The sequence below is a fragment of the Orcinus orca genome, chromosome 1, assembly GCF_937001465.1.
Source record: "Orcinus orca chromosome 1, mOrcOrc1.1, whole genome shotgun sequence".
In the NCBI taxonomy this organism is placed as follows: Eukaryota; Metazoa; Chordata; class Mammalia; order Artiodactyla; family Delphinidae; genus Orcinus; species Orcinus orca.
In genome coordinates, this window is record NC_064559.1 from 37673600 (window position 1) to 37695499 (window position 21900).

The following is a 21900-nucleotide window of genomic DNA, read 5'->3' on the forward strand; positions in this document are numbered from 1 at the left end:
ACGGTTTTATGGCTTTTAAATTCACCAAGGGTTGTCAGATGGAGGTGGAACCAGGCACTGTGAGGATGGACTTGGGGCTCTTCTCTTGAGTGGCTGGGGGCAATTTGCGATGCTACATCAGAATTCCAGGTTGAGATTTTCCAAAATGCGCATCATCAAAGTTAGAAACGGAGCCAAATTAAGATGGGAGAATGAAGGATGGATGAGACTGGGGAGATGGATCAGGAATGTTGGAAATCTGCATGATTCTTGGAGATTAAACAACTAAACATGTTTTTGTTTGTTTTGATCAGCTTCTAGTGTATGCTCCTTAGGTGGGGCTTTTATAAATGGGCTAGGACAATACAGACATCTATGAGTTCAGGAGAAACACCAGAGGATGGGATGGTGTCGATTTCTTCCCACTCCCTCTTTATGATGAGTCCAAGAATCAGCGCCTCTTCCCTGATCTGCAGCTGGAACCCTCTCCGTTTCTCTCTCATTTCCAGCATCAGGGGCTCCATACCTGTTGATATTTGTCTCTTTTCTTCTCTGGTTAGCTAACAAAGGTTGGGATTTTTCAGAAGCATTTTCTACTAGGAAACTAAGGGTTTCTTGGTTAGTTTGTGGGGAGGGAAGAAAGGGGAGTTATTATTGTTTAATGGGTATAGAGTTTCAGTTTTACAAGATGAAAAGAGTTATGAGGACGGGTGGTGGTGACGGTTGCAAAACAATGTGATTGTATTGAATACAACTAAACTGTACATTTAAAAATGGATAAGATGGTAAATTTTATGTTATGTGTATTTTACTACAGTAAAAAAAAAAAAAAAAAAACACATCAAAGTGGATGAATTTACAGATCATTTGCCCTGAGTTTAGCTTCAGTGTTTGTTAGTAGGTAACTTGTCTTCACTGTGATGGTAAATTTTTTGTGTCAGCTAAGCTAGGCTGTGGTGCCCAGGTGTTTGGTCAAACACCAGTCTGGATGTTGCTGCAAAGGTATATTTTAGGTGTGGTTAACATTTACAATCGCAGACTTTGAGAAAGCAGATTACCCTCCATGGTATGGGTGGGCCTCATCTAACAGCTGAAGAGCAACTCTGAGGTTTCCCAAAGAAGAAGAAGTTCTGCCTCCCGACTGCCTTTGTACCCGAGACTGCGCATCAGCTCTTGCTGGAGTTGCTAGCCTGCCAGCCTGCCCTGCGGATTTCAGACTTGGCAGCCTCCACAGTTGTGTGAGCTGATTCCTTAAAATCTCTCTGTCTCTATCTACCACCCTATACACACATAGACACACACACTTCCTATCCGTCTTTTGGTTCTGTTTCTCTGGAAAACCTTGAGTAATATATTCACCTGAAATGAGTTAGAGATGGAGGTGCTCAGACTTCCCAGAGAGGAGACAGGAGAGGCCCCCTCCCAGGTCTGGTGAGCACCCTGTTCCCTCTCCTCCTCTGTTTCCCTGGGGACTTGGCCCATGGAGTCAGTGCCCTCTGCCTCCAGCCTACTTGCCTTTCTCTGTTGCCCCTGCCCTGGGCCTGAGGTCCTGCCCCGCCCACTGGCTCTCTAAGTGAAGGAGTGTCTTTCCTATGAGGTCCCACCATGTTTTGGACCCAGGCCCTGGTCAGGCCTTCCGGAAGCCACCTCCTGACCTTGCGGCCAACCGGGCTCTGCCCGTGGTTCTAGCACATGCAGATTTGGCTTGATCCACTCCCGTCTGTTCCTTTGCGTTTACCTGTACCATATTTACCAGCTGGTTCATAGCTGGTTCTTCCATTGGGTAAAGCCTTGATTCACCTCCTATTTTCCTTGGCCAGCATCCATGCCTAGTCTCCTAAGGACTTAACTCTCAGGCACCAACTTTTATTGCTGAAATCTATGGGCATTAATTCAGCTTCTTCCCACAGCCAGCTAGAGATCCTCATCTTCTCCTGTAGGTCCTGCTGGACTGCCTGTAAAAGGAGGATGTATGGTTAATTCCCTCTCTCTCTCATTTACCTATTGTAATATTTAGGGAGTTAATTATATACACTATCTTATTTAACCTCTACAAAACCCCTTATTTAATATATAGTAAACCCATTTTATAGATTTGAAAATTGTTACACAGAGAGGTTTTGGAACTTGCCCCAGGCCATACAGTTTGGGAATGGAATTTAACCCCAGGCATTCTGAATCCAAGGCCTGTGCTCTTAGCCAGGGATACATGAAAACTTGCAATTAGGAAAGAGGAGGGACTGAGGAATAAAGTAAGTGAATTAGAGACATAAAGCAAAACCAGGAATAAGATAAATATTATGAGTAGACTGCAGAAAGTCCTGCACATGTGCTACTGGTGGGCCGCAGATTTAGCTCCCAGTTCCTAGCAGCCGACACACACCCAGGCAGGGGCCTCCCCTGCCTTTCAGCTCACCTGCTGAGCAGGGAGGTTTGGCAGTGCATGGTGTCATCGTGATGGAGCACAGATCACCAACATCACCCACTTCCCTAAAATCTCTTGTTTGGCTTATCATGCAGGTTTTCCCTCAAACTGAAGAGCCCAGCTCTCTCAGAATCCTACTGCTGCAGTTTGGCAAAATTATTTTGCACTTGGGCTTCCCTGGTGGCACAGTGGTTGAGAATCTGCCTGCTAATGCAGGGCACACGGGTTTGAGCCCTGGTCTGGGAAGATCCCACGTACTGCGGAGCGACTGGGCCCGTGAGACACAACTACTGAGCCTGCGCATCTGGAGCCTGTGCTCCACAACAAGAGAGGCTGCGACAGTGAGAGGCCCGCACACCGCGATGAAGAGTGGCCCCCGCTTGCCACAACTAGAGAAAGCCCTCGCACAGAAACGAAGGCCCAACACAGGCAAAAACAAATATAAATAAATACATTAAAAAAATCATTAAAAAAATTATTTTGCACTTGTAGTAAAAATGATATCTAATTCCCACTAAGAAAAAGGATGAGTCTTTCTCTCTTAGAATAATGAATAGTGTTGATATTAGATTGTAAAGTCTGAGAAACCTGCAACTTTAAGACTTAGCTTTTTTTCTCCTTTGTATGTCTAACGGCGCCTAGTCTAGTGTCATTCTACTGCAAGTAATGGATAGAAATGATTGTATTGAGCAGATGTGAATAGTAATGGATGCTGAAGAGTGCTCTCATAGCACTTGCTTTTTACAAGAGGAAGGATCACTTCCTGAGAAGACTTTCAAGTATTAAATTGTTCTAGAGCTAATGGAAGGCAGTATTGTGCAGTGGAAAGAGCAGAGTATCTGTGTGACCTTAAGCAAATCCCTTAACCTCTCTGATCTCAGACTATAGAAATGGAACATGTCTATCACATGAGACTGAGAGGCCTACAAGAGAGGATGTTCCAGTGTTTGCAGTACGGAGGTGGTTCACAACATCCATTCATTCATTCTTTCATTCCGAACATTCTCATCGGCATCTGCTATAGGCCTACCCAGTGCTCAGTGTGTTCTGTCTTGGGACTACAACAGTGACCAGGATAGACAGACACCTCCTCCCCAATTTCTTCCTTCCCTGAGGATAGTAGTTCCTGCAGCAGATATTTAATAACAGAGGTGCCCCAAGATCAAGTTACTGAGGGGAGAGATGGTGGGGTGGAAAGAAGATTGGGGAAACTCTGGGGTACAAGGACTGCATGCAGAGAAATGGCCTTTTCCATGCAGTCCATATGGCCCTGCGTGCCAGCCCAGCTGACCCCAGGGTCCCCAGCAGGCAGTGGCAGAGGCCGGTCTCATCTAACTGCCCCTGTCTCACACTGCCAACCCTCCAGGAGCTTGCCAGGGCCACGTTAATGCTTCTGCTGAGGAATGATTATACCTTCATCACTGTGGTGGAACAGAGTGCCTCCAGTGCTCAAGGCCTGCATTTATAAGAGAAGCGGAGGATGGTTTAATGTTAGCAAAACAGCCCAGTGCACTCACAACAAAACCTCCGTGCAATCGAAAACGATGTACTAATTACACACAGGCCTCGGCAACGTGCTCTTCTCCCGGCTCTTCAGGGTGTTGTGTTTGCATTTTTCTCACCCTCAAGACCAGCATTTGCATCTCTCCAAGTCCCTCCGGGAACGAGTGTGTGTGTGTGTGTGTGTGTGTGTGTGTGTGTGTGTGTGTGTGTGTGTGTACGCACAAACACCATAAACTCAGAGGCTGCAGAATAGGCCCTGAAATATCTTCACAGGAATTATTTCTCTGAATCTACAATAATTCTACAACTCTAGTGTGCACTAGATTTATCAATATGCAGTTGTTTACGTGACTGTGGTTTTCAAGTCCCAGGCCCCATTCTTACATGCGCTGTCTGTCTGTATAAGACATGTAAGATTGGGCTGTCCTTGAGAGCAGGGTCTGTGTCTCCCCTGTCAGGCTAGAGGCACCCTGAAGGCAGGGGCTATCTCTGCTATCAGATTGGAGGCCCTCTGAGGGCGAGGGCTGCATCTCATCCTTAAGGATCCTCTACTGAGTGCTGGGTCTGAGGCTGTGGGCCCAGACACAGTTCTGACGTCATGGAGGTAGATCGGTGGTTTCCCAGCACGCTCCGTTGAGATGTCAGATTAACAGATTATCCTCGTTTGCTCCTTTAGCGGCCGAGAGTGGAAGTGTCACCCACACACTTTGGGACATGGGAAAGAAAAATAGAAAAAAGGAGGTACAGCAAGGGGAAAGGGACATGGCATCCTCAGGCCAAACATCAATTCCCTACCTCTAGGATGCATTGCCTCTGGACTCCATGTCAGCCCTGAACTGCTTTTATCCCCCAGGCCACAGCCCAACCCTTTTCTCTCCCCTGGGCTGGATCTAAAAGCACACAGTATCCGGCATCTTTCCCTCGATTCACCCTTAATCCCTCAACTGAGAATAAAAGAAAAACAACCAAAAAACCCTTCCATGGCACAGCTGAGACATTCCTTTTTCAGAATCCTTATGATTTTCATACCCTAAAAGGCTGATGAGGGCAAAGATTGTGTCTCTCTCATTTATTATTTCATCCCCCAGCACTTACCACAATGCCATTCCCTGGTAGGTGCTTGAAATTTTTAATACAAATAAATGAATGTAATTTTCAGGAAGGAATGCAGGTGGATCTCCTCCTTCTGAGACCTAATTCACCCCTAGGAAAGCACCTCAACCCAAAGTCTGCACTATCAGCCTGTTGTTGGAGAAAAGCGATGTTCTGGGTCTTGGGGCCAGGGGGCAGTGTTCACCCATTGGTACAGCCAGAGCATGTGCGTGTGTGTGTGTGTGTGTGTGTGTGTGTGTGTGTGTGTGTGTGAGTGCTGGTGTGTTGACGCTGATAACTGGACACTAATAAGCTCCGGCTCCAGAGAGAATTCTAGAAGTCCCTCAAAACAACTTAGCTCATCTTTCCACGAGTACCCGCTTCTTAAATATGCCCAGGAAATGTTATTCTGCATATACGCTACTGAACAACCAGGTTTATTTGAAGATTTAAGGCTTTTTTAATCCAGTAAACTTTATTTATATATAACAACAGTACAAATTGTGTCCTTGGCTTGCAAAATAGGAGTGTTTCATATTTACAATAGGTACACAGTAATATATTAGAATGACAAAAAAAACCCAGTTTATTGGAACATTTTAAATACGTAATTTTCTTACAGTTTTTATTCCACAACACCTGTAAAAACAACAAAACTGGACAGCTATCATTCTATTTTCTTAAAAAAATATATAATACAGATTCCAGTGTGTCAAGAAGAGTGGGTTTGGGTAGGAGAAGTTGAGGGGAGAGGCAGGTGGGCTCAGGTCCTTAGTCTCGTGGTACAAAGAGCTTGTCCCTCCCTCCCTGACACACTTGGGAACATCTGCTCTGTAGGGGGAACTACGTTCCATTATGTTCTCCACCTGTAATGCCAACGCAGAGAGCACATGAGGCCTGAGTCAGGGCCTTGACTGAAATCCAGACGATGCCTCCCCTCTCCTTGAGGTGAGGACGGGAGGCACGGGCTGCACTGCAGAAAGGATAGAGGGGCGAGTCCCTTTAGGGTGAGGGCAATGCGATGGGCATGTCCATGAAAGGCCCAGAATCTCCAGTTTGCTGACAGGGCTGAGGCCCTGGCCCCCAGGTCCTCCCTAATATCAAGGGTGAAACTTTATCTTTTATCCCTGGCATGACGGAGCCCCCAGATGCTAAAACTTCACTCTTGGGGAAACCAGAAGAAAGGAAAGGGACAGGGAACAGAGACTGGGGTGATGAAGAGGAGGCCGCCGTCTTCTCAAAGCGTGTTCCTGAGACAAGGCACCAGAAGGCCCTGAACTTCACCTCCCAAGTCCCCCCAGAGGACCTGCTCCCACAGCCCTGTGTCCACTAAACTCCTCTGCATTTTCTCACCCACAGAGCCCCCATCACTGAGGCTCAGTGCTTTCCTGTCCGTGGCCAGGGCCCAGGAACCTCAGGCAGGACAGCGTGGCTGGGAACAGTGGCCTCCTCGAGGGCAGCTGCCCGCTCAGTATCTACTGGCTGCAGGTTAATGGGGGCAGTGTGGCAACTGGGATGCACCTGGGGACTGATCAGCCAGTGGCTTTCAAACACTCTCAATCTGTGCTGCCCAGACCATTGTAGTCCAGCTCACCCATCCGTCGCTTCTGCTTCATGCTCAGCAGGGCCAGGGGCCTCCACTGCTATTTCTTGTCCTCGTTTGGTAGAAATAAAGGGAGGCCAGGAGCTCAAGCAGCAGGGGAAGTACCACCAGAAGAGACAGCGGCAGTGGGAATGAGAAGGGCTCTCATGGCTCTCAGGACTGTCCCCAGAACAAGGTAAGGCAGCTGGGTTTGTCGGCTTTCTTGCTTCTTCTGGCTCCCTTTTCTACAAAACTTGTGCCCTCTGCAGGTCTGGGAGTTGAGCTATGCGGGCTAAGTTGGTGGCAGGAACCAGCAGCCCGAAGAACGTCAGTTTGCTAGAAGAAGGCCCTTCTTGGTCTTGTCTGTTGCTGTTTCTTAGCACCTGGAGCAGAGCCTAGCAAACAGTGTTACGCAGGAATGTTCTCTGAATGAATGAATACAGAAAACAGCTCCCTCCCGCGAGTGAGGTTCCCAGTGGATCCGTGCTTCTAATGACTGAACGTTTCAAGGAGGGGGAGCTCTCTGCCAGTAGTGGATCAGGAATGGTTCTGAGAGATGGGCTGTGGAGAGCTGTAGGAGGGCAAGCACAGAAGCACCTGAGCCCTTGCTGGGCGGTAGGCAGCAGCAGGCCAGCTGGAGGGACTCACTCCACCAAGATGGACAGCTTGTCCATCTCTGTCTTGTGTGTGAGCACCCTCTGTCTTGCCAAGCACATTTCTGGGGTGCTTTTCCTTTCCGTTTTCCAGAAGATTGTCTCTTGTGCAGACCAGTGAAACAAAATGGAGCTGGATCAACCTTCGAGAGAGAGAAGTCCCTCTCTGCCTCCCTCCAAGACGGATGACTTCATGTGGGGGAGGGAACGTGACTTTAATACTTATTCCTTACACAAGGTCAAAATACCTTCACATCACATCAGATAACAGTGAGGACAGAGGCCAATTAACTCCCTCCCCTCCCATCCCACAGGGCATGCGCTCTCGGTGACCCAAAGCCAAGCAATGCTCTCCATCCTTTCACCCTCATGGCCTGACTTGAGTCCAGTCGAGTTTTCCTTTCTCTTAATTCCTTCCTTAGGGATGCCCCTGTGCCACAACCTTTGCCAGCCCACATTCCCCAGCTCTCTCATGGAATCCTGAAAAATGTGGTCAAGCTTCTCAGGCCAGTTCTGGCGCCTCTCCTCTCCACTGTCCAAGCAGCCATGCCTCCATCATTCTCCCACTCCTCCAAAACCTTCAAGGAAGCATCCCCAGGGGTGGTGAATGGTCACCAAAAGTAGCTGCTGGGAGACACCCGGGTAGATGCCTACAGGTCGCAGTTGAGATGTCTAACTTTTACTTCTTGGTGGGGCAGAGCCCAGGATGCCAGTCTGAGCAGTGGTGTGATCAGAAAACCTTCATTCAGAGCTCGGAAGTAAAAGGAGGGTGGGCTGCACTTTTCTGTGGGCAGCACAGAGTCCCCTGCTCGCGTTCCTCTTGCCGTATCGCCTCGCCTTTCATCTCCATAAATCATGGGCTCTGAGCTGGTAAGCTTTGGGTATATGAAGGGCAAACACTTTGGCTTAGTGCAGAAGGCCAGTCATTAGGACTTCTTTCAGGCTATTAATAGGGCCCAGAGAAACGTTAACAGAAGTGGATTATCAGAAGAAAGTGGCCTTCACATGGCTGGTTGTGAATTATAATGAAAACAGCGAGTTTCCTGAGTATTTTGCTGAATGCTTTTCTTCTCCCATTTGTCGGCTGCATTCAGGCAAGAAACTGGAGCTGAGGCCAGGACCGGGCAATGTCTGCTGTGTGGTTAGCACAGTGATGCAAAGCCACACCCCAGCGATGGAAGCCAGCCCTCAGAGCTACCCCTCCCCCGGCCCTTTCCTGGCAATCCAATGTGGTCAGCAGAGCTTTTGGAAATTGGAAGTGTTTGGAGGTAAATCAGGGCACAGAGAAGCCAGGGCCCAGAGTTAATTACAGAGGAAATGACCCTGGTCTGGTATCGCTGAGGGTGGCTGGACCCGATTCCCAGCATTGCAGCCCCTTGTAAAGTAGAAGGTGGGAAGGGTGGGCTGGTCCTCTCCTGCTGCCTCCCTTCCCACCCCTTTGCCTTTCTCTTGTCCTCCTTCACACTCACTCCGACGCTGCCTGCGGAGAAGTTGGAGCTGGCTAGATTCTTGCCAGGGTGGGAGGCCCGGAAACTCCGGTGGCTGTCCGGTCACTAGGGTCCTGCACCAGCGGAGGTGTCTTCCTCTGGATGCCTCCCACTGCCTTCCATGGGGCCTCAGGACCAGGGTGTGGAACTTTGGTCTCTTTATTTGGAAACTACACTCAGGACGGAGGGTCATCCACGGATTTAGGTGTCAGCAGGAGAGAGAGAAGCTGCCCACTTGTCCTTCAAACTCATAAGGACATGAGAGACAGAAAGAGAGGCCGAAGAAGACATAACATGGGGATGCTACAGTCATCTCTACCGAGGCCAGTGCTCAGACAGACGATCAGGAGCTTCCGCATACGAGCGAAGGGTTGTCTCCCCTCTCTAGGCATGAGAGAATGAAAGACAGAAAGCACAACAATAAATACTGCAGCTTCTCGAACCTATGCTCTTCAAGTATTGCTTGCTGTAAACAGTGTTTGAGTTTTGTTTTCTTTTTAATTGCAAGAAACCACTGGCGGATTGGAGCAGAATCTGAAGCCAAACACCCACATCCCCAGGTCAGCTCTCAAACGGAATCTCCTGGAGGCCTGGCCCACGCGCCTCCAAGGCCTTTCCCCAGGGTGCCTGGTTTATGACAGCGACGGATGTAAGGCAGAGCTGCCCAGCATCCTCGGGGAGGCCAGGCCTCTGGTCTCGGAGAGGCCCACCTCTCCCCCACTTCTGGTAGTAACTTTAGGGAAACCCAAAGGAAAAGTACCAAAATCAGCTCCTCATTTGTGGAGGTTTGGGATTAAATAAAACAAAACAACCAAACAGTAGCAAAAGGCATTGGTACTCTACAGACACATATGTCCTCTGGAGATGAGAATACACAGCTGTGCGTATGTAAAGCTGTTTCCAGTCAGCCAGGTGGAGCCGCTCGACGGCTTCGCCATTTGTGCAAAGGCTAGTGAGTCCTTCCCCACCTCTTACGGCTGCCGGGATAATTTCAGGTTTCACTGGCCTCTCTTTTTGCGAAGTGTTTGGTGCCAACTTGTGCTCATTCTTCTCCTCCTCACTTTTTTAAAACAACAATTCCGAAGTTAAGGAAACAATCATTTTTCCCTCTGCTTTCTCTCAGCATCTCTCTGTAGGCTTTTTCCGGCATTGGGAACCAGGAGTTATAGGAGGAAGGAGGGCAGGGGTCAAAGAAGGAAGGGGGACAGAAATCAGAATTAAACGAAAGTTGGACGGGATGAACAGGGAAGCTTTTTGTTTTGTTTTATTTCTGGTTTTCCTTTTTCTTAAAAAAAATTAAATAAAGTTCTCATTATTTCCCCAATATACACTGAACGAGTTTTCATGCAAAGCAGCAGTCACAGAGGCAGAGCCGCGCTCAGTCGTGCCTCTCAGCTTGAAGTGCCATCTCCTCTGGGTCCTGGCGTCCCTCTCGTCCTCGCCGCGGGGAGATGGGGCGGATGACACCCCCGGTCTCTCCCTGCAGGAACAGGCTGTGACGGAACTTGGCTGGCGTGGGGAGAGGGGTCCTCCCCTCTCCCCGGGAGGGGGTCTCAGGGGACAGCAAGCGCTGGGGCCTGATCCCCTTCACTTGTCCTTCCTTCTGAGATGCCCAGTGTGACAGCTTTCACGGGTCCCTCTTCCCAGGAACAAGAGACTCCATCGCTCAGCTCTCAATGGACATGGCCTCTCAATGGACATCGCTCAGCTCTCAATGGACATGGCGTTTATGAGCTGTTCCACCTTGTATGCCAGCCGCTGTCGCCGGGCCTGCTCATCCTGCTGGAGTGCCCCAATGAGCTGAGGAACAAAAGCAAAGTGGGGGGGCAGACTCAGCATGGAAGAGGCCATTTTCCAGAATCCTATATTCTTCTATCTGCCTTTCCATTCTGCCCTAATGAATATAACCGTAAATAATGTAAATGATTAATTGAATGTATGTATGTGTATGTACATATCTAAAGTATTTAAAACGACATTTAGCATATAGCAAGTGCTATGTGTTAGCTATTATTATTACTACGATTATGTTCAGGTACAGTGCTAATGCATGACTTATGAATTCTCTGGAGCTGTCCTCTTCAGGATCTAGTCATGTCCACCTGTCTGTCTGAAATGTAACTGACAGCATCTGCCCAACTGCAAAGAAGAGTGTGATTCATTGTTTAAGAATGGATGAAATTAATCGTACACTTTGAACTGAAAAACAATTACATTATTTTTTTTTTTAACTTTTTTTTTCTTTGCGGTACTCGGGCCTCTCACTGTTTCGGCCTCTCCCGTTGCGGAACACAGGCTCCGGACGCGCAGGCTCAGCAGCCATGGCTCACGGGCCCAGCTGCTCCGCGGCATGTGGGATGTTCCCGGACCGGGGCACGAACCCGTGTCCCCTGCATCGGCAGGCAGACTCTCAACCACTGCGCCACCAGGGAAGCCCAACAATTACATTATTAAATAAAGGTGTTACGTATTGCATGAACAATGAAGGCAAGACAGTGGAAGGTGTAAGAAAGCACTGAATGAATCAGGAGAGGATAGGTTGCCTTCTAAAAGCACGGTGATGACTTTTTGACTCCGTGAATGTGTTTTCTGAATTACCCTCCGTTGCTGTTATTAAAGGATGGAGCCCTGCTGTTTGTTTAACCTGCTTTGCCCCCGGAGTGCGTCCTTCCCGGGGCCCTGACTCACCTCTTCGCTGTACTTGCTGACGTAGGAGTAGATCTCATTGAGGGCGCTCAGCATGTTGAACTCCACGGCGTGCAGGCGGGATTGCTCGGCGAGGTAGGCGTTCATGTCCTGGTCACTGATGGCGGGGAGCTTGGCGATGTCTGCGTAGTATCTGCCATACAGAGGACAGGCTCCTTGGTGGGGACTCAGCAAAGACTGCCTATACCTACCCTGGCCCCAGAACCCTTGAGACCACAGTTGTCCCCGACTGCTCCTGCTTCCCTACTTCTCTTCTAACGAAGCTTCCTCTGGCCTCTTCCCTCAAGCTGAGGTTGGGGCCTGGAGGCTGGTTTTCCCTAAGGTTGGGGCCTGGAGACTGGTTCTCCCTAACTACTAACTTTCCAGGGTAGTTAAAAGCCCAGACTCTGACCAGACTCCTTGTATTCAAATTCCAGCTCTGCTACCTGCTAGCTGTGTGACCTTGGGTAAGTTATTTTGCCTTTCTGTGTTTCAGTTTCCTCCTCAGTAAAATGGGGATGATAATAAAACCTACTTTACCACTCTGCTGGATACTTTAGTGAGGTGATACATACGACATCTTTATCACAGTGCTGGGTGCTTAGCATGTGCTCAGTAAATGGTAATTAGAATGCTAATGAGCTGACCTGAAGGGTACAAAGCTTCCCTTTCTTCCCCCAGCAGGAACTTTGGACAAGAGAGAAAAAGGTGATCATGAGGTCCCAAAGGCACCATAAACATGGTTTTGAGTCCTGGGTCAGTGAAGCCCAGAGGAAGGAATGCAGCAGGCATTCGGGGCCACGGGCCGGTCCTGAGGGCGCTACTGACCTTTCCACCCAGCTCTTGTAGCTGGGGATGTCCTTGGCATAGAGCAGCTTGTTGGAAGGGGAGTCCTTGCCCAGCCGGTGCTCTGATGTTGAGCAAGAGTCCATGAAGGTCTGGGCCACCACAGAGAGGCAGGCGTCCGTGATGCTGCCCTTGTGGATGTCAAAGACAAACTGGGGGTTCTTGATCACGTTCACCCAGAAGCGCAGAGGGAGGCTGTAGGAAACAGCAGAGCAGAGTCTCAGGGCTGTACCTTGGCCGTGCCCCATGCTGTTCACTAACATTCCTCCCTCCCCCACAATTCTCTCTCGAAGGGCAAGAGAATGAAGTCACAGAAAACTGGTCCAGCCTGGGCTGCCAATTTAGGCTAAGCTGTTACTGATGCTGGGAGAAAAGGAGAGGCACTATTGCACCCTAATGGGGTGCTGACCCTGTTCTCTAACAACTGAGAGGTGGGCGTGGGTGGCTTCGTTCCCTCATGGAGGTCTTTTCCAAAGGCCTCTGTGTCCCCAGGGAAGCCCAAGTACAGAGGGCTGCACAGTTTTCCCAGAGGTTCAAACAAAGCCCCCAGGCTACCAGAGTCCCTTCCCAATGCCTGTGGCCATTATCCAGAAGGATGCAGTGGCAGCCCCAGCACGGGCTCCGAGTGGGCACAGAGGGCGCCACCTGTGCTCCCCACCCAGCCCGGCTGCCCAGCCGCTTCCCAGGGCTGGCCGGGCCTGGCTGGGCTGAGGAATGGGCTCCCCTGGGGGCAGCTCTTTCACGACTCTCCCCGGGGCCGTCTCGGATCTGGTCAGGGGCAGAGGAAGAAGAGGAGGCCATTGTTGGCACGCTGGGAATGACTCACTAGGACTCCGAGTTTTTCCCACCCCAAGAGGAACTGATCAGTCGTTAGGAGAGTTCTTTCTGCAACTTGGGAATTTATAATCGGAGGAGAATGCTTTTTCTCTGCTCCTTAGGCCATAAGAAGGATAAGCCCATTTACTCCCCTTCAAAACCAGAACAGCTGCTGTTTCTGCTGCCTTTTCCAACTTGGCCCTCTCCTCCAGCTGCCTGCAGGCCCTTAACTCTTTTGGATCCTCTGTGGAATGAGCCCTGTCCCCGGCTTGTCCTTCGGGCCTGACATGTTTCAGCCATCCAACCTACCTCCCCCGTCTCCTTCATTTTCTCTTGATTCTCCTGGACCCCAAACTTTCCCAAATGTCTCAGTTCATGCCAAGTCTTGGGAAAGATCAGCTGTGCCCACTCCAAGTCCTTCCATTATGATTTCTGCTTATCCTTCCAAATGCAACGGGACCACTCACTTTCCTTAACCTGGAGGGAGTGGCCTGGGCTGAGAGGTGACTCCTCTCTTCTACCTCTCCTTCCCCCGGCAGCTTTGGAAGCTTCTAATTGTCTTTCCTGGGACATTAGGGACCTGAGGTCTGGCTAAGGGGACTCTCCCCACCACAACTCCAGAGTCTGCTCTCCAGGGTATGACTTGGGCCTGGCCAGAAACAAAGGGCACAGAGATGGGGAAAATCCAGAACGTTCTCTTGATTCCCTTGAAATTGCCACTCCCAGCGCTGGACTGAGGATCTGCCTAAGCAAAGGGAACAGCCATGGCCCCGGCCCTGGGAATGCAGATGAATGAAAGGCCTGTCCCAGTGACGTGCACTGGAGGCTCCTCACCCCACGACCACCAGAGCCTCTTCATTTCACTCCACTGTGATCAAAGCTGCAGACTTTGGAGTGCTTGGCAACCACAACACCCCGGAAAAGAAGGAATATATGGGGTTCGGGGTTGGGTTTTTCCAAAGTGTTTTGCTGGTTGCTAGGACTTTTGATTCCCAAATAACAGCCGGGGCCCATCTGTGCTGACTCTGTTTTCCGAGGAGATGGCTGACTCCAGACAGCTGTGTGGGCTGCCTGCCCAACCCAAATGCCTGGACCCCCTCTCTCCCCTCTCTGTGCTCTTTTCCTGAAGGAAGGCTTTTACTCCGGCTCTTGGCCAGGCCCTTTGTGACCTGAAAGTCGGTCTTCAGCGTGGTCTGTGGTCCAGGTTCAAAACCCAGGAGAGAAACGTCTTGCGTGAAGAGCCCGCAGGAGCTGTTTCTCCCAGTGCTGGGTTTGGCTGCGGAGGTTACCTTAGGGGAGACAGTCACGCCTGCAGGACGTCCTGCCTGCTGCTTCCTGAAAGCCATGGCGCCGGGGTAATCACTTGGCCTTAAGGGATCACGTTTGCAATGACAACCTCGTAGTTGGTGGGCTCAAGTCTACAGCAGGTGCAAGCTCTCTCCCAGCACTGGCCAACTTCCCCAGGGTCTAAGTTTAATTCAGGTCTTCCCCATTTCAGGAAGCGCCTTAGGTTCTGCCGTGCTTAGAATGCCCCACAACGCCTGTCTGTGAAGCTCTGCTGCTAGGTCTCAGACGTGGCTCTTTGTGTAGGTTCCTCCAGCTCCCTTTCCTAAGAAGTTAGGGAGGACGAGGCATGTCCCGGAGAAGGCTCTGAGCCTGGAAGGGCAGAGCTCTGTCCTGGTGCCAGGCTCTATGCCCGGCAGGGCCCACTTGGCGCCTGGGGACCACATCTGCTCTGCGGAGCATATGTTTGTCCCAGGAGCCTTGGATTACTCAGCCACAGCAGAGAACAGGCTCCGCCCATCTCCCTGGTCCCTGCTAGTTCTCACGCCCCGCAGCTTGCAGCCTCGCCAGGCTGCAGCTCTCCCTGGGCTCCCCAGGGGGTTACCAGTTGCTCTTCCAGGTGTGCCGCACATCTGTGTCGTGGATGCTGTGTCTGTCCGCCTGCTCATCCAGGAAATCGAACATGTACTTGATGGCCAGGGGGAGAGCACTGCCCCGGTGCACGGTGCTGAACAAGGTCTCAAACAAGTCATCCACAAACTTCTGCAGCGTGCCCTGGCGGAGGGGTGGTGGGAAAGTATGAGGTGGGGGAGGGGGACGGGCAGCAGGTGGGCAGACCAGATGGTGCCTTGGACCGATCCTGCCTTGGAGATTTGTCTGCAATGCCAGGCTGTGCAGAGTGTGGTGGGAGTGGGGGTGGGGGTGGGTGTTAGGCAGGTGGGAGGGACTGAATGGGCTGCAGATTCCTGGCCAGAACCTCCTCCAACCTGCGGCCACATGCCACATTTCTGCTTGTGTCCGTGGCAGGCGGGTGTGGGTGTGGGGAGTCTGACTGAAGACAGCAAATGCTCTGAGCCCAGGCTTCCAACGGGGAATGAAGGGCACAGGCTGGTACGAGAGGGTGTCTAAAGAACAAAATGGAGGGCTGGACCTTTCCAGCGGGAACAGGGCAGGACTGCAGAGGGTCTCACAGGAAGGTGTGAAGGGCCCACCATGTGAGTGGCCTGGGATAAGCAGTGTCTGGAGTGGGGACTGGGTGAAGGGTCCAGGTCCAAGAACGCTGAGACACAGCCCTGATCACAGGGCCTTGGAGGGTACCTGGGGCAGGGACAAGGCTGGGCCTGGGGCCCACAGTTTGCTCGTTCAAAAATCACCTCTGAAGGTCAGGAAAATGTCCAACCTTTGGGTGTCTCTTTGTTGGTCTCTTATTAGCATATTAGGCAAAGCAAAATTTGAGACGCATGGTCTGATGGTGTATTTCTGAGGCACTTCAGGGAGCAAATCCGAGATGCCACTGTATTAGAATTTCAGCCACATTTTTGTGGGGTCAGTGGGGGACAGTACTGGCAAATACGGGCTGGATGATTGCTATGCATATATAGGCAAACTTTTCTCTGCTAGGGAGGCTAGAACACAGCTTTAGATCATAGCTTCCAGCACTGCTGCTGCCTCACTTCCATGAGCATCTGGGGTTAGATGAGATGGGATGGGGAAAGGGAAGCCTTCTCTTGGATACCAGAAGGACCAGGCCTTCACGCTTTTCCTCCCACTGTGGCCAGAAAGTGGGTAGAAAAGACACTGATGGAGGAAGCTGGCATATCTGTCCATCTAATACCAATAAAAAACCCCAATGATTTCCTGAGGGTTGTAGGGGCCCGAGGTGAGACCGTCGATCCTCTGAGGAGTAATGGCAGTCCTATAGGGTGAGCTAGGAGGAAAGATGTCATTGTGATTTTTGCCAAAGGGTAGAGAACAGCAGTGGCCTGACCTCCTGGAAAGCCTGCCCCAGACCTGGACCTCCTTGTGCAAATGCGTTACCTTGAAGGACAGACTCCATGCTGTCCTTCCTATGCTGTGGGCTGGGTAGGGGGTAGGACACACCTCTGAGGAGGCCTTCCCTGGGCTGGGCAGGGCAGGAATTACCTTGGTGGCCAATAGCCGGGTCAGGTAGATCTCGGACACCATTTTGCTGCCCCGGTCACCCTCCTTCTGGTCCCCATGGTCGTGGTTCTTCACCAGATGCCACACCTTGACCCCACTCTCCAGGTCTGGGGTGATCATGGGGGCCCGAGACCGCAGGCTGTCGGGACTGCCTGTGTACCTGAAGGAGGAGTCTGAGGAGAAGGGGGCAGCGGAGGCCTGTGAGCGACTAATTGCATCATCCTGGCTTGTAGAATCCTTCTAGAATCCCTGCCCACCTGCTGCACTCACTCAGAATAAACCAGTTTCCATTGGAAGGGGACCCTTGGGGTTTCATATTTGGTGGGTTATTTTATCGATCCTTGGTTGGCATGAGAACAGCCTGAAATCTTTTTGTCAAAAGAGGACCTAGAAATTCTGTGAGCTGGAGTGGCCCTTGGGAATTTGGGAGTCCCTCATTCCCGGATGCTTCCAGCAAAGAACAATCAATAGGGAAAATGTCAACCAGATATTCTCATAGAGGCTTTAATAAAAATCTGGATCCTAAGGGCTGTGAGTGGAAATGCTCCCTCTCGGGAGTCGATGAGCTCCTTCTTACTTGGGGCCCAGAATATAGAGTTGTCTGAGCCCCTTTTGGAGCTGCCAGCTTCAGTCCTGAGGTGTCCTTTAGCTGGACAGCCCAAAGCCTAGTGCTATACAGAACCAGAGGAAACAGAGTCAGAGAGAGTGAAACACCACAACCTCATTGCCCAGAGGGCACTGGGGGCCCTAGCACTCCTCAGGGGTGGAAGGGCTAGGATGGCCAATTGACTGCCCAAACTGGGACATGACTGAGAGCTAAAGGGGGCACTGTTAAGAATTCAGTCAGGACGATAGCATAAACTGGAACTGGGTTATGTGAACCCCCCCATCCAAGAGCCTCCCTGGGTGTGGGCCCTTCAAACTCCTTCATCAGACCTGGGCTCTCAAAGGAGGGGTGCTGGGTACCACCTGCTGCCACAGCTCTGAGGAGACAGGCTGCTCCGAGGATGACTGGTCCAGGGAGAAAGGGAAGCCTTTGACTGCAGGCTGGCAGCAGCACGGGGCTCCTGCTGTCAGAAGGGATGGTGAGTAGCCCCTGGGGGTCACAGAAGACTCCACTGGCTGCCCAGGCTACCTTTCTGGTCCTCACCGTATCTGCTGATGGACGTCCGGGAGATGCTGGCAGAGGCAGGGATGTTGTAGGAGGAGGTCTGTTTGGGGACCAGAGCCACCACCGATCTGTCTGATACCTGAGAAGGGTATGAGAGATACAGTTCAGGTGAATGTTGGTATCTTGGGGAATAAAACTGTCAAGTACTTCTAGAAAGCTATGGAGTGGGTTTAAGTAGAGCGTAAGGAGATCAGAAATGCTACAGTTCCTGCTTTTCAATATGGTAGCTACTTGCCACCTGTGGCTATTTGGCTCTTGCAATCCAATCAGTCCAAAGGGAGATGCCCTGTAAGTGTCTGAGCTCAGGTATGCTATAAATATACAATACACACTGGATTTCAATGACTTAGGATGAATAAAAGTATACAAACTGTCTCATTAATAATGTTCATATTGATTACATATTCAAATGACAATTATTTTAGTTCAGTTGTGTTAAATAAAACATTAACATTACATTCATCTGCTTATTTTTACTTTTTAAATGTGACTAGTAAAACATGTCAAGTTATACGTGTGGCTTGCATTGTATTTCTATTAGAGGGAGCTAGCGTAGCCCAGCCTGCCTTGAGCTCTGTGAGTTACATACAACTATCCCCATTTTAGAGATGAGGAACTGAAGCATTGAGAAGCTAAACGACACCTTCAAGTTCGCACAGCTAACACACGATAGAGCCAAAATTTGTCGCCCGGACTGTCAGGCTCCAGAGCACATGTTCTCCTCATTGCATCCTAATTTGGGATTTTATTTCAAGACACACTGGTCTGAAGCCCATTTTCCCTTTTGGTTCTGATTTCTTTCTGGCCTGGGTCCTATAATGGCCCAGTCACCTTGAGGGGCTTCACCACAAGACAGCTGCTCTTGGGGAGTCAGCAAGAAAGAAGGTGTCTTGCCTGTAACCTGTGAGGTTGCCCAGGCTCAGCACCCAGCCTGCGGGGAAAGGGCTGATAAATGAGGAGCCATATTGAAGACATTTGGGGCCATTTTCATTTAAGGTTACCTTCCATCCAATAAAAACAGAGAATCCCCAGAATTGTGGCGATCCAATTAAACCCCTAATGCAGAGGGAGTAAAACAGCTATAATAATGTTATGGGCCATAAAACATTCCTATTAAACCATTTTTTACTTTAACAATTTTTATGAACTTTATAAGTTTGATTTATGGCTGCACCAGTCGTAAAACCATCTTTCTGGGTCTTAAATTGTCAGTCCCTCTCTTCCACCAAAAAAAAAATTAAATGTTGGGAAGTCAAACTGTAAGTGACCATTAGCACTAACGAGATTCCCCGATAGCCAGTTTTAGTAGTGGTGTTTAATTTCACCCTCCCTATAAATCTGCGGGAACCCGGGAAGTTTTTAAAAATCTCTTTGTTAATTAAGATTATGCAGATTTTTTTCCTGTAGGGGCTCCAAGGACCTTTGACTCCTGGGAGGGTAACAAGAGGTTGAAGCTTTGACTTGATGGCATAAAGCTGCAGGGTCCAGGGCTCTTCACAGTTGCCAATGCGTAGTTACTTCCCAGTTGGGGCGGCTCCCCAGACTGCAGGCAGCTTGTACCATCAGCACTAGGTCTATAAAGGAGGGGGTGGCTCCCCTGGCGGCGCAGTGGTTGAGAGTCCACCTGCCGATGCAGGGGACACGGGTTCGTGCCCCGGTCCGGGAGGATCCTACATGTCGCAGAGCAGCTGGGCCTGTGAGCCATGGCTGCTGAGCCTGCGTGTCCGGAGCCTCCTGTGCTCCGCAATGGGAGAGGCCACAGCAGTGAGAGGCCCGCGTACCGCAAAAAAAAAAAAAAAAAAAAAAAAAAAAAAAAGGAGGAGGAACTCCCCACCTAGGACTTTCAGGAACTCTCTTTGCAATTGAAATGATATACGAAAGGCTGGCAGGAGCAAGGGTTTATTCTCCCAGGGAGAACAGATTATGTTATCATTTATGGCTTGTCGTCACCTAAAGGGAGATTCACAAGGTGACTGGAATGACCACAGCTCAACTGAATTCCAGGTCTCATCACTAAATCTCCCTTGTCCTTAGTCTCCAGTCTTTCTCTTGACCAACAGGTGATGCAAACCCGTGGGCAAGATGCCTGGCTGGGTCTGACCTTGCCTCTGCACTACGTGACTTCGGGAAAGTCACTTAACCTCTCTGCACCTCAGTTGTCTCATGTGTCAAAGGGCATAATAATCGAGTCTAGGTTTGCTGTGAGGATTAAAGGCATTAGGACACGTAGAGGCTGGGAGCAGTGGTGCCTGGCGCCCAGTGACACTCAGTAACTGCTGGTATTACTGTTGCTATTATGAACATCATCATCATCATCGTCTCCCAAAGGGAAGAATAATCCCTCTTGTCCTCTGTCACTCAGGGCTAGCGTGTGGGAAGAGCCTTGCACAAAGTAAAGCTCGGTAAATATTTGAGGAATGAATGAATACATGAATGATAAATGACATCGGGGAATTCAAAGTGCTTTGTAAGATGAGCACTGTTAGAACAGAATATTCCATTCTTCTGATTGGGAGTCATAGGACGGACAGACCAGTAACAAGCATTAGAGCACCAAAGACAGAAGAGGCCCCATTCCTGCCCTGGAGAAACTTACAATTTGGGGGCATAATGCTCATTTCTTTTGCACTTTCTTCTTTGGTTCTAATTGGTTCATTAAAACTGTTCTACGAAGCCCAGTGTGAAGTGGGGTTGGGGGCTGGGGTGGAATCAACAGAGTGATTATAGCTACTATGGAGTGGTATATACATCCTGGTATACCTCACCTGTGGTTTCTCATACTTCCAAACACCTTCACAATTTGGGGTCATATCTCCATTCACTGATGAGGAACCCAAGGTTTAGGGAGATTAAAGTCACATCACCAGTGAGTGGGGAAGCAGGGGTTTAAACAGAACTCACAAATTCTTTTCTCTGCCCACTATACCACACTTACTCCATTTAGGGAGGGGGTCCAGGCAGAGTGTCAGCATGGGAAATGCAGGCCAGTAAGGGGGATGGAGACTGGAAGGGAGCATTTTGGGGTTTCCCCAGTGCCCCTCTCTTTCCTCTGTGCCCCAAGAGGCTCCCAGGCAGGTCCTGCTGGCTGTTAGGACCCCCAGCCTCCTGGTCGTTGGCAACTCAGTGCTTAAGAACCCAGCCTGCCAGCCCCTCCGCACCCTCCCCGTGTGAGGCAGGGACAGAGGATGATGTTATTAACCAGGCAATTCCACAGGGTCCTGCTGCCCAAGGCGCTTCCTCTGGTTGGTTTAATTTCCCTCACTGTCGCTCATCTCCAGCTTCTATTTTAGTATGTTTTTCGAATCCCAACCAGCCTACCCGTGCTTAATCTTACAGAGACCCCCAGCTGTGAGTGGTTACCATGAGAAGCAAGTGGGGGGTGAGAGTAGATACCTCTCGGGATCTTTTGTTCTTTTGCTGAGATTTTTTTTTTTTTTTTTGACTGTTCCATTCAATGTGTCTGCCTGTGTGCTAAACACTCTACCTACTATATTCAATCTATTCCTCACAACTGTATGGGGCAGGGATCACCATTAACTCCATTTTAGAGATGAGAAGAATGAGAGCTTAAGCAACTTCCCCAGGGACACCAGCTAGTAAGTGGCAGAATATAAGACCCAAGTCCCTGCTTCGTTACAGGTGAGACGTGTAAGCCGCGTTAGTAAGAAAGCAAAGAGAAAGCAGCAGGAGACTATGCAGCTGTCTGTGAAAGATGCTATGTTTCTGCAGGCGAAGAGCTACACTCTGTACAGGATAGGAATGTCCAGCCCAACCCCACACCAGTTCAGTCAGTTTCTCAGGGTGAGTCTAGACACTCGTGTTTTCAACAGCTTCCCCCAGTAATTCTAATCAGCAGCTGTGGCTGAGAATCACTGCTCTAGACTCAGGCAGGAGGTGGAGAGGGGAGAGAAGAGAACCCTTTTAGGGCTTTGAGGGCCTTAGAGCAAACCTTAGAAGGAGGGGACATTCTGGGAGGGCAGGGGTCCCTGACGCAAAGCCCTGCCCTCACCTGATAGTGCATCAGCGTGTTGAGCCGCTTCCAGTCACCCTCGATCTTGGTGGTGATGTCCTCGTCCTGCAGCACGACCCGGGCAATCCGGCCTTGACGCCACTCTGGGTGGAGGGGTGGTGCAGGAGCAGTGTGAGGGGCGGGGGCCGGGACTGCCCAGTCGTGGGGTCCTCTAGGGGCCTGGCAACCCTGGCTCCCTCAAGCTGGT

The 21900-nt window shown here is 50.3% G+C and overlaps 1 protein-coding gene across 3 annotated transcripts in view; it reads right to left on the reverse strand.

Moving 5' to 3' along the window:
• Positions 1–9961: 9961 nt before the first annotated feature.
• The window catches only part of PLXNA2 (plexin A2), a 216333-nt gene continuing 204394 nt past the window's right edge, over positions 9962–21900 (reverse strand). For all 3 annotated transcript variants that reach the window (XM_049702847.1, XM_049702838.1, XM_049702845.1), the window contains 8 exons: positions 21693–21796; positions 17663–17762; positions 16495–16685; positions 14957–15126; positions 12235–12447; positions 11410–11560; positions 10447–10521; positions 9962–10408 (listed from right to left, as the gene is read on the reverse strand). In XM_049702847.1, the coding sequence (XP_049558804.1) occupies positions 10388–10408; positions 10447–10521; positions 11410–11560; positions 12235–12447; positions 14957–15126; positions 16495–16685; positions 17663–17762; positions 21693–21796 (1025 nt within the window). In that variant the 3' untranslated portion in view covers positions 9962–10387. The remainder of the gene's footprint in view (positions 10409–10446; positions 10522–11409; positions 11561–12234; positions 12448–14956; positions 15127–16494; positions 16686–17662; positions 17763–21692; positions 21797–21900) is intronic.